The 12,763-nt window shown below is 40.5% G+C and overlaps 1 protein-coding gene across 1 annotated transcript; it reads right to left on the reverse strand.

Moving 5' to 3' along the window:
• Window positions 1-4,234: 4,234 nt before the first annotated feature.
• On the reverse strand, window positions 4,235-8,345 carry fth1a (ferritin, heavy polypeptide 1a). The gene is made up of 5 exons (XM_012817259.3): window positions 8,061-8,345; window positions 6,102-6,207; window positions 5,641-5,787; window positions 4,817-4,942; window positions 4,235-4,671 (listed from the first exon to the last, which is right to left on the reverse strand). The coding sequence occupies exons 2-5, from the start codon at window positions 6,201-6,203 to the stop codon at window positions 4,513-4,515; spliced, it is 534 nt and encodes a 177-aa protein (XP_012672713.2). The 5' UTR covers window positions 6,204-6,207; window positions 8,061-8,345; the 3' UTR covers window positions 4,235-4,512.
• Window positions 8,346-12,763: the final 4,418 nt, after the last annotated feature.

Here is a 12,763-nt window from a genome sequence, read left to right on the forward strand (position 1 = left end):
GTGACCTGATCTGCAGTGAGTCAGCCACTGCTTCCTTGCCTTTTGAACATCACTGAAAGGACCAGGGTATTTATTTTCATCTCAGAAATCAGACAAAGTATCAACTCATTGCATGCATTTTTCTCCCTTGTTCTGGGTAAAATGACTCATTTTGGTACAAAGTGGCACCAACCATGCTCTGGAATGGAATTCCTTTGAGCAACATTCATGACACTGGATGAATGAAAGACATTCAGTTTACCATAAATCTAGTATTGTAGCCTGACAAATTAACAGAAAGACAAAATGCACATATTAAGGGCTTTCCTTGGGCAGCCTTCACAGAGAATTTGTACCACTGAGCTTGAGTGCCAGCTACAAAAGCCAGCAGCAGTGTCGCCAGAAAGCAGCTTCATCTCTACAGCATGACAGATTCACGTGGGAGTGGGAGAAAACCCACTACTTCAAAACAAAGAAAGTATAACTACTAAATACCCTGCTGTTCTATTTTTAACTTACGGCAGCCATTTTCTGAGTTCCACCTATTCATATATATCCATATGTGTATAAATATATGTCTTTATTAATCCGAGTCGTGGTTTTCTTGTGTTCAGGGCAGGTGAAATCAGGTCCTCCCAGGTCTGCACCCTTGAACTGTGATAGATTCTGATGTAAGCGCCATCGCTTTTAATGCAGATCAGGTCTTTGTAGCAGCCAAGTCCAAGGTCCGGTGAAATCAAATTCAGAAAAACTTAATTCAATTTTGTTCAGTTATAATACAGATGGATTCTAGTCAAGGTTTCTGCACATCTGTTTTTTGAATGTTCACTGTGGAAATGAATGAGTTTGAAATGGGAAAATCTGGAAATTCCCTTGTGGTTCACTCAGAAGTTACATTTACATTCACATCGTGTAATATCACATCAATAATCTGATCAGTCTACAGGGCTAGCATCTCTCCTGGGGATCTTTGATTTTATCTTTATACACTCTTGTCAAACAAGTTTCCTGCCTATACACACATGCTCTTTTAAAACCATTGCATACTTTGTCTTTACCTCACTCCCTCTTTCAACTGGACCCCATTGAGGTCACCTGGAAGATGAAAGGTACTCTCCAGTATTTTATATATACATGCTTGACCCCTGAACAAAATCCTCCATAGTTGATTTTCAAAGTGAAAAGTAAATCATGGTTTTAATACAGTGGTGTGGTGAACATGAAGCAGTTTTGCAAAAACAAGTGTCATGCAGAAAGGCCGTGTGTAGAGACAAGTGTCATGTAGGCTCAGGCAGAAAGGCCTGTGTGCAGAGATGAGTGTCTTCTAAGGTCAAGCAGAAAGGCCTGTTCCCAGAGATGAGGCTTGTTTTTGAAAACAGGCCTACAGGTGCAGGCTGTAGGAGACAGCAAAGCATTCCTAGAGGGGTCTCGGTATAAGAGATGCAGACAAGTCAAGGGCAGACGAAACTTCCCAAAAAGTTGTAAACAGCGTCTCTGAAACATTGGCAAGGACACAAACCTGCTCACACAAGTCACCATTGTCTTAAAATGTTTCTCCGCAACAAGTGAGCAGAATATTCTGATTGGCTGAGCTTGTATAAAATGTATAGGTTTGAGAGAATATTCTGATTCGGTCTTCTGACACTCCTTGAAGTATCAACTCTTTTTTTTTTTTTTTTTTGCACTATCCACACCAGCAGCACAAGATCACTTTCCTCCTGGACACCAACACTGTCAAAATCATTGTACTCTGTACAATAGGGTCAGACCCTTTCCTGTATCTGGAAACACTCTGTGTGAAAGTGTTCTCCCTATGTGCATGTATATGTGATTTATGTATGTATGTCGGTGAGGTGTATAAGTGTATATGTGTATAAGCTACTGGATGACCTAAATTTCCCTCGGGATTAATAAAGTATCTATCTATCTATCTATCTATCTATCTATCTCTAAGATTTGAAGAGGTCGTTTCGCTACAACAAACTCCTGCAGCAAACAGACATTTTTTTATGCACTGTTACGGAACATCATGAACTTAAAACTAGAAGAAGAAAGAAAAACAGTAATTGTGGCACGTGCAAAAGTTTGTGCATCCTTCCACTTGTAAAGACATGAACTAGTCAGTGTCATTTGATTTGTTAGAACTTGTAAAGCAGATCAGTAATTGTCATTTGTAATCGTCAGCTCATGGCAATTCCAGTGGATTTATAACAAACAAATCTGTAATTTCCACAGGGATGCCCAAACTTCTGGATACATCTGCACCTCGGATCCTGGCATTAAATTGAGAGGAAGAAGAACTGGCCATCCTCTCTGGACTGCTCAGTCAGTTACCAGAAAAACAAATAGAACAAATCCACTCCGTGCCTGGGTGGATAGCTGAAGGGCAGGAGCAGTCCGTGGGAAAACAGATCTCTGCACATCACGATGAGGCCCGACTGCAGCACATCTTCCTCTATCAGCCATGTTTAAACACAGTGCCAGGTGAACGCTGGGACAGGGAGATAGAGAATATACTACAATGGCAATCCTATAATGGCGTGCGATTATAAGAGCTTTACCTTTCTACATCGATGGTCATGATCTGCTGTCATCAGCTGCACCATTGCAAGGGGTAGTGAGGGGAAGGGGACGACCTTTGAACTGTGGTCAAAGGTAAGGGTTTTTTAGAGTGTTGTTAATGAAAAGGAATTTGCCTTGTCCTCTACCGCTTTACTTTCACTGTATTAACACTGGGCCTCTTGGCAGCTTTGTCTTAAAGGTACAATATGGGCAATATGTAGTATTAGTTGTCAAGATGCTTATAAACTGGTTTCATTCTAATTGCATTATGATATATATATATCCCTGCCCGTTTGAGGTATTTTATATAGGCGTCTAGAAGAGAAACTATTCTCATTTCTCCTGACCATCAGAATCTAAGCAAATCACTGATACAAATTCTGTTATGGTAAGCATTAAGACATTTTTTATTTGACAACAGCACTACATATTGCTTCTTAAATGGATGAATAATAGGTGTTTGCATAGTCACATGGATATGGTTAAGTAATACAGCATCAGTATTAATTATTCTGTCTTCTACTCTTTTATCTATTCTATGTTAATATGACATTTTGAACTGGTTTCAGATATTAACCACCAGGGGGTGATATGCACCAACATTGCCTAAGGGTAGACCTGGTAGGGAAGATTTCAGTCAGACTAGACCAGTAAGAGGAACAAACTGGCATAAAATAAATCCTCTCTGATTCTTTTCAGGAAGCAAAACTGACTGACTAAAATACCGTCGTCATTGTGGACAACTAAAACAGAAGTAAAACTGTTCTGATCATAAAAGCTCAAAATGAGAAAAGGATGAAAAATCCCCCAAAGCCATACACGTGGCACTTCCTATTTCAACCGTTGCCCAGGCCTGCATATGGGGTGATAGCTTATTTCTCTGAGACAAGGGTGTTTGAAAGTCTTGTCCCTCACTAATATCTGTACGTATACATGTATGTATATATCTGTGTATATATAATCTCTTTATGTATTAGTATGTATAACATCCCCCACCCATGTGTTGCCACTACTTGCTGCCCTCACCTACACAATGGCAACCACCTATAACTGACCCTTTCTGTTTGAAGGTCAAGTTTCAAAGAAAGACTCATGATCTACGCAAACATTGTGCAACTTGTGGAAGGTAAATTGGTCAAATTAAAGTTTAAAAGTGTAAAACTATTTCAATTATTTCTAGTCAGTTTTTATAATTGATATGGTTTGGTATGGGTTAAGAAAATGCTTTCTTCATATTGTAGTATTTGAACTCTACGTAGCACACCTCCACAGGTTTATTTGAATTCATCATGTGAAATAACATCACAAAGTATCGTTTTCACATTTCCATGGTAGCCGTATTTCATTTGTGGGCACGGTCCCAAAACGCCTTCCTAAGCAACAAATACTTAAAACTGGTTTATAAAGTACGTTCCCCCCACCCCCAAAGTGAGAGGTAGTTTGAATTCACACTTCCCTCTTCACAGCACAAAGGCAACTGTAAGAACAAAAGAAATTAATAATAGCGGTGTCATCTGTAAGACCCAACCCTGTTTAACCAACCTGAAAAAAATGAAGCTTGGATGAATATATACTATTGTTCTCACGTTCTGCTCTCCTCTCTTCTCGTGGCATCTAGACTGTGGTTGTTAATAGGTCAACCATACTTCTGTCAGTATTTACAGTTACTGTTTCATACAAGACAACTGACACATTCAGAATCCAGAGGGTTCCCTTTATTTGGTTTGATCAGTAATAAAAGACAACAAAGGCCAAAGACAGGAGCGTCAACCACTGAAGACAAGCAACAACAATGATAAGATCTATGGCTTATGGGAACTGTGGTTTTGGAACAGCACGGTGCAGAAGAACAAGCAGAATGTTGATAGGGGCCAACTGACTGGTCTTAACAGCAGATGACCGAAGAGCTTGAGCTAAAGAGATAAATGCAGCCGGGTGGAAGTGGTGACTGGGGGTTGGGAGGAGGGAGGTTTAGCTGCTCTCTTTGCCCAGCGTGTGCTTGTCGAACAGGTACTCGGCCATGCCGTTCTGGGGGGCGCCCATGCGGCGCAGGTTGGTCACCCAGTCTCCCAGCTCCTTGATGGACTTCACCTGCTCGTCCAGGTAGTGCGTCTCGATGAAATCACACATCTGTGAGGGAGAACAGCAGATCATGAGGACGAGGAGGAAGTTAAACAAGTTGTAACCATCCCCCATAACCAGATGACTTGGCAACAGAGATCCATCACAGTTAAGTGGCTTCTAGGTGTGTGTGTGTGTGTGTGTGTGTACTTACGTGAGGATCGTTGCGCTCGGAAGCGACCTTGTGGAGGTCCAGCAGGGACTGGTTGACACTCTTCTCCAGCTGGAGGGCACATTCCAGTGCCTCCACTCCACTTCCCCACTCATCCCTTTCAGGCTTCTGTAGGCGATACAACCCAAGCACACACACTTGTTCAGTGACACAACCTCAAACTCACATCTTATTCACACACACACACTACCCTCAACCCTGTCGGGGGGCTTTTCACAAAGCCAGCTTATGGAACCATCGCAAACAATTATAGTGAAATCCACATTGGTACTTTCCACTGAGGTCTGTGTCCTGGGTTTGGAGGGTTTCCAGATTTTACTGACCACAGTTGTCTGGCTGACTAAATATTTCGCTTTGTGAAGTGCATTTGTGCGTCATTATTCCCCATCCATCTGTTTAAATTCAGTGTCTAACTTTCGCTTAATAGGAATTGTGGCCGAAGTGCTTTTTGGCATGTCTGTTTTCCTATCTTCTGTCATGTTGGGTTTGTCTGTGAAAACTGTGACATTACAAGACATTCCCTTTCAGTTGAGGTTTAATGTCTTTGAGAGATAGGTGCTCCACCCTTCACTCCCTCCCTATCTACACTCCCCGTTAGTCACCTCCCTGTGTGGGCTCTATATCTCCTCAATGCACACCAACACAAACACCAACACCAACACCAACACAAACACAAACACAACCACGTGCTCACACTCAACAACTGGCATTCACATACCACACAGAGAGAGCTCATGAAAAGTTATCCAAAACTATATATGCTGACACACTCCCCCACAGACACACATAACAGCATGAATACACACCCTGATGTCCTGCAGGAAGATCCTGCCTCCCCTCTGGTTCTGTAGTTTCATGAGTTTCTCAGCATGTTCACGCTCCTCGTGAGACTGGGCACGGAAAAACTTGGCAAAATTATGCAAGGCCTGGTCATCCCTGTCAAAGTAGTATCCCTGGATAGGAGAAAGAGGGCAAGCAAACATGAGTGTGTTGAAACATGGCAGAGAGCAGGGTTTAAATGAGGGAAGAGATAGAGCCAGGTAAGGTAAGGGCAAGCCATGAATGAACTTTGACTTGTTTTTTTTTTTATCTACAACCAAGGATGTGAACTCACTGCTCCCAGGTTGAACTGAGGTAAACAGTCACTCACCCACTTCATGCCCTAGTCCCCCAAGTTCAATCTGCCCTTGCTACATAAGACACCACCCCTCCTCTCATTTCAGCAGTTTTCAACCCTTCTTTCTGAAGGTTTTGCGGTTTCTCTTACCATGGAAAGGTAGACATAGGAGGCATACAGCTCCAGGTTGATTTGACGGTTGACGGCTGCCTCGCAGTCCTGGTGGAAATTCTGTCTCACCTGAGCGGTCATATTTCTAGAAAATATATTCAAAAACAACAAAACATAAACAGGTGTGATAAAAAAAAAAAAAAAGTCAAAGCTGCACTGAAAGACATCTTTACAAAATGTACAATATTAACAGGGTTAACCACCCAGTAGAGTGGCCACATGGAGAAATGAGGGCATTAGGTACAGGTTTGTCCTTTAGAATGACTGTCTGGAAGTAGGCACAAAACAGGTCAAAGTTTAGTGAGATCAGGAGCTCCACAGCGGATCGGTTCCGATGCGACGCGACATCTCAAACAGCACGCAGAGCATGTCGATCTATAGCTCACCAATGGCAATGATGACGCTGACAAGCAATATCACACAGCACGCTGCTTGTTGGTCCGTAGCTCACTACTGAAATTAAACGTCTTCACTCTGCTTGTATAACTAGTTTGATATGAAACGACGTGTACGAAAATCGCGTCACTTCGTTGTTCAATTCAGGACGACACCCGTACGGTAAGGGACCGGTGGCAACCCTACCATTCAGGATGTCCTCATACAAGGTCGTCAGGAAACTAAAAGGCTGTGAAGACAGAAGTGTGATGATATAGAAACCAACATCGTGTTTCATTTTTCATGTGATCACTTCTAAAAAAAAAAAAAAAAACAGCGCCTCACAAAACATTCAGCACAAGACATTGTGACCAAAATACTGAATCTGCAATCTGCACGGGGTTCTCCCAAGATGACGTCCTTGGAGAGTGTACAGGAAATTGGGAAATGCCACTTCAGTCTGGAGTGTATGTGTAAGGGCCGATGATGAAATACAGGGAATTAACATTGGGTTCAATCTTTTCATGTACTAGCTTCTGGGACATCGGGACTCTAATCTAACGTTACATAAACACGTCTAATCCTAAACATCAATCCACCTTCTCTACAATAGAAATGTATAAGTGACCCAAACAACAATGAGGTTGCAATTATTGAGCAAGTTGAGTGTATAAACTAACGACTTAAAACAGTTGACTTTTATTCACTGCCGTTAACTTTCAACTTCTTATCTGACCTGATACAGCAGCAGAGTACGTGATAAGAAAAACGGGCACCAAGTGTCTCGTAAAGATAGTTAGCAATTAAGTGTTTACCGTGGGTTTGACTTTTGGACTGTCTTGGCTGCCACTCAAATTTTCTTCATGGATAGGTAGAGACGTCAAAGAGTAGGGCAAGATCGCAATTTATCCACTGTCTGCTATTTAAACTCAAAGGACTGTACTTTATAGCTCAGATATGCGCTATATTGTAATAAAACATATTGAACTCTCGAATGTCTTCTGATAATAGTTATCGGCCAGTTTGTTAAAAATTGGCCAGTCTGTTAAACAATCGATATCCTACGTTTAATAATAGCTTAACATGACAATGCGAACGTAGCCGATAACACAAGCATGCCGGTATTTAACCCCGTTGGGATATGTAGTTTAGGAAGACAAGGCACGGTGGGTAAAGCGTAAACAGTCTGTACTGACCAATGGCACCGACACGATACGTAAACAACCCGCTTCAGTATAGCTAGCTAAGTAGCTTTGTGGGTACTAGCACACACACAAGTGCATTTTAGTACGTTAACTTAGCTCTTCTTAGGCTAAACATTAAAATGTGTCAGCAATTCTTAAAAAGACGAGGCATAATGAAGGTAGACAGTCATAACCGGGTAACTGAATATCATCTCAACCGTCCTTTTTCAACGTCAGTAAAATTATCCAAGGGAGGCCCCGCCATAGTCCAGCTAACACTAGCGAGACGACTATGCTAGCGAGCTCCCGTTTATATTTTCATACAGACTAGTCATAGGTTGGTAGGATAGTGGTGCGTTTATCATAAAATAACACTTACCTTGTTTGATTATCTTCGTGTTAAAAGGCAATGTTTTCGTTGAAAGCTTGCAAGTAGCACAGTCCGAATATAGCTAACGTTAACTTGATAATGTTATTTCGTCTTCGTGGTGAGAAGTGCCTTCTTTTTAAGCGATATCTAATAAGCTTGTGCTGCAATTATTCTTAAATCAAAAATGCTGATTAATGAGGCGCAAGTTCAGACAAAAGTAGGGTTGCCGTTCAAGCACTGTTGAAGCAGGTAACCTTCACTCTGTCCGTGATAGATGTGACTTTCACCGTGTGGCGCAGTCAGAAGGATATGAAGTAATGACGTAGGTGTGGACCGCCTTCTTCTAGCAGCTAGCCTATGAGAAAAACTCACCTATGCATAATGACAACAAATTTAGGCTGCCATCGTGGTAACTGCGTAAACTCAAACTAAAGTTTAGAAATTGGGAGAGCATCTTTTTTTTTTACTGTAGTCTTATAATATAGGCCTACATTATTTCAGTGGTCAGAAGAATGTCTAGACAGAAGCCTAGTCCTCAAGTCCAAGGTGTTTGTGAGGAACGACTTTATCTTTAATTAATATAAATACATATAATAAACACCAGTACTATAACCATTATGTGTTGAATAAAAAAATCATATCACAGTAAACATGATCATGTAAAATATACACATTAAATGCATATGCCTACCACTACCGGCTTCTGTTTAACCATTTTCAGATACTTCTATCATCCTTATAGTAGGCCTATTAGAACATTAAGGACAAGATGCTTAATACACTAGTAAACAGCATCAAAAGTCTATTGCATTTTATTTCTGTTGAAAACAGCTGCCAGCTATCCTTCAAGCAACACAACAATCTAAAATGTACAATCAGTTTGTCATCAGATGCAAAAGTCATATGTCTGCAATGCTTTTAAAGAGACCATAAAGTAATTCCAGTCAATGCCAGCATCACCGTTTCATTGGTTATGTTTGGTACTTTTCTCCCAATAAAATATTTTATTGTTAGTTGAATTGTTCTCGTGACTGCTTTATAAAACATATGCTGGTAATATGTAAGCTTTTGAGGTTGGAGTTTTCAATGACAAATGTTTATGCCTATCATAGGCCTACCTCAAAATGTAATTGCTGTTGATGGAAACAGGAACCATTGCGTTCACAGACATCTGTAAGTCTTTGGGCTGCATTTACACACTTTTCTTCAAATGCTTGATGGATTTTCTTCAATACTTATTTCCATATCTTAAATATCTGGGTTTTTGTTTGTGAAAAAGTGGTAATTTTCCTCCTGAATATCTCCATAAATATGCAGAATATGCCTTGTTTAATCATTGATGTAATAGGTACCAAGACAAATGTGTTGGTCTCATAATACTCAACATGCATTGGGAAAGCAGAATGGTCTTGTGACAAAAGATCATTCTGGGAATTTTGTAACCGTGTCTGTTTGGAAGTTGCGCAATTAAGTTTGAGGAATAATGCGTCACTGCATTGGTCATTGTGAGCATGAAGGGTTCAGCAGATGTTGATAAATGACTCTTTGCCTGCCATGACTTAGCATTTTCTATAACCATGACAAAGTGGGAATGTTTGAGTTAAGTCAGAATTATATATGACAATGTACACACCTACTTTTGGCAGCCTTTTGGCGAGCATTTGCGTGTGTGTTTATATCACATTTTTAGACGTGGATATTATGTTCATCACACAACTTAATCTCGCTATTCTAACCCTATGTGTTATATGGCAGGGGTCAGCCTGGGAGAGAGAGAGAGAGAGAGAGAGAGAGAGAGAGAGAGAGAGAGAGAGAGAGAGAGAGAGAGACAGCAAAGAGTATATGTGTCTGTGCGTGATGAATTCAGGTATGGGAGGAACCTCTAGATCAGCTACTCTGAGGTCTTTAATGACACAGCCTGCCCCTTGGTCCACTATCATTACCACAACCCACCATCAATTTTACAACCTGGTAAATACAGTCTGTTCGAACCAAGATAAATATAGCCATGTAAGCATTTTCACAACCTTATGTGAACCGTGTAAAAGTCACTCTGCAATGTACTTTAAAAACATACATTTAATTGGGAGTCATCTTCTAAATTCTTGTTCAGTTATTTGTGACAATTATTTTTTGCCAATCAGTGCTTGAAGTGTAAAGAAGCATCATGATAGTGAGGTGTGATTTGATTGGGAAACCATATTGATTTTTGTCGACACTGCTACTGTTAAAAGTGTCATATCATTTCATTAAAGTTACAACGTAAGTGCTGTGCTGTAGCAAAGAGAGAGAGAGAGTAGTCACCCTACCTGGACTTGAACCCGGGTCTACAGGGTGCCAAACATGCACTCTGACCACAACGCCAAAGACTCAGGCTCACTGTTATGGCAGTCAGAGCAGATACTCATGTGTAGTGACGGCACATTGTCACAATGCCCCCACCTTCAGGAAGCACACCCATGCGCTTCACGCAAAGGCATTCCTCACGCATCCACCAACCGTACTTATGCCATCCAGAGCGCCCCACACACAAGTGCTTCACCCATCTATGGGGTCCTTCACACAGGGGTCAACCTACCCGGGGGTCCCTCATACAGTTTTACGGGCACGTCTCCAATGACCTCACAGCAAGCCATCCCACTTCTGACACCATTTGTAGCGAAGGGTGAGCGTAGTCACCCTACCCGGCCTCCAACCCAGGTCTACAGGGCTGCCAAACATGCACTCTGACCGCAACGCCAAAGAGCCAGGCTCGTTGGTATGGCAGTCAGAGCACATGCTCATGTGTAGGCCTATGCAAAAACACATTAAGTAGAAAGAGGAAAATCAATAAGTCAGAATTCCACAGAAATCCCTACATTTCTTGAGACGGGTTGTGCAACATGTTGATGATAATAATAGTAATAATAATGGATTTTATTTGTATAGCACACTTTAAAATACAAAGAAATCTCAAGGTGCTTAACATAGTATATACAGTCACAACAACAATAATACAAAGTAATAGAAGTGCTAATGAAGTGCAGAAAATAGGATAATATAATATACCAAAAAAGATAATACATTAATTTAAAATAATGAATAAGATTATAATGAGATCGAATAATATGTATTAAAAACAGAGTAATTTTGGACAGAGCAATTAAAACAATGCATTCTAAAAACAACACAGAAAAGAAACTAAAACAAAGACCAGGACTTTAGGTGAAGGCAGAGATAAATAAATGGGTGAGGGAATCTAGATGTATCACTCTTCCTCCCCAACTTTCATTTCAGTGGTATGAGAACACCAGGGTCCATACTTGGTAAACAGTGTTGGTTTAACCAAGCAAGAACATGGGTGTAAAACAGGTGTTCTGAAATAAGGACATCACTAATGTCACTGATGCTATAGTTTGTGGACTTTGTATTGGTAGAATGTGTTTATTCTATCTGTCCTTTCTTTCAGATGTCTCTGAATAAGAGCTGAAAATCCATCAGTACTGTTTTACAGTGGGAAATCTCCCCCTGGTGGCCAGGAAAGAGTCTCACACAACCAAATGTAACCAATGACTGATGATCAGATGGCTCAGATCTGCAGGAATGATCACATGCTTGAACTGAAATCAAATACACTGACAAATGAGGCTCAGAGAAAGACAAGAGTCTAGAGAAACATCTTCTTCTGCCATTCTAACAGCCTGGCTTTTCCAGATAGAGAAAGACGTATAAGACATTTTTTAAACTAAAAAAAGCTTAGACACAACTGTCACTTTATAGATCATGTTATACAGACATTCAATCTCTAACCTACTAAAGACAGCAAGTAATTTCATGATAAACTTTACCATGTCAACAATTAAATGATCATCTAAAATGAAGGATGATCTGTGAAGAGAATACAGGAAAGCTTGTTTTTGGCAAACATGAGACATCAAAGACAACAGTAAGAATTCAAAACGTGTGCTTCTGCATGTGCTTGGTGAATACAACCTTGGCAACTTTGATCCTAAAACTAGTGGTGGTGTGAACAGAACACATAGCAGCATGCTGTTTTGGTCCCAATAATTATAGGGATGTCCCAAAGGCTCCAACTCTGGCTTAAAAAATGAACAAATACACAGAAACAGGAAAAATAAACACGGCAATGCTTTTTTTTCTGCACCTGTGCCTTTGATACAAGTATTAAGTATACAGCAGAACACTTTTGTCTTTCATATTTTATCTTTTTGATTATTTCACAACCTATATTTCATTTAACTGTATTCTGTATTCTTAAGGTATTTTAAGATGTCTGTTATGTATTTGCAAAGGTTTATGTAAAGTACTTTGATTTACATTTGTGCATAAAATATGATGTGAAAATCAAGTCGACTTGCATTGATTCCTTCCTATTTGTTTATGAGAGCTTTAGCCTACTCCATGGCGACACTACATTATTTTTGCCACGAGAGGGCAGTGTGTTAATGTAAAATAGCGATGTTGTAATTGATTCACTCATATTTTAGCCAAGCTCAACGCATCAATTCCAAAATTCATTATCTTTCAGTTGAAAGTTGAAAGTTAACTCTTTACAGCGAAGAAAATATCGACGCTTCGATGCCTACTATCTATACCCAGGCCAAATTAGTAGGCTAACTAACGTTAAACTCCTTCGAACTTTCTTCTTTTTTTCTGGGGTTTCGGCGTGTCATATGGAATTATCCCCCCCAGACATACACACACACACACAC

This window comes from Clupea harengus, chromosome 6 (assembly GCF_900700415.2).
Source record: "Clupea harengus chromosome 6, Ch_v2.0.2, whole genome shotgun sequence".
Lineage (NCBI taxonomy): Eukaryota > Metazoa > Chordata > Actinopteri > Clupeiformes > Clupeidae > Clupea > Clupea harengus.

Bases quoted from the DNA above. Each gene is read 5' to 3' on its own strand.
- fth1a (XM_012817259.3), bottom strand. From the start codon at position 6,203: ATGACCGCTCAGGTGAGACAGAATTTCCACCAGGACTGCGAGGCAGCC. The intron at 5,788-6,101 runs GTAAGAGAAACC...TCTCCTATCCAG, and splicing joins CCTATGTCTACCTTTCCATG to GGATACTACTTTGACAGGGA. The intron at 4,943-5,640 runs GTGTGTATTCAT...TATCGCCTACAG, and splicing joins TCTTCCTGCAGGACATCAGG to AAGCCTGAAAGGGATGAGTG.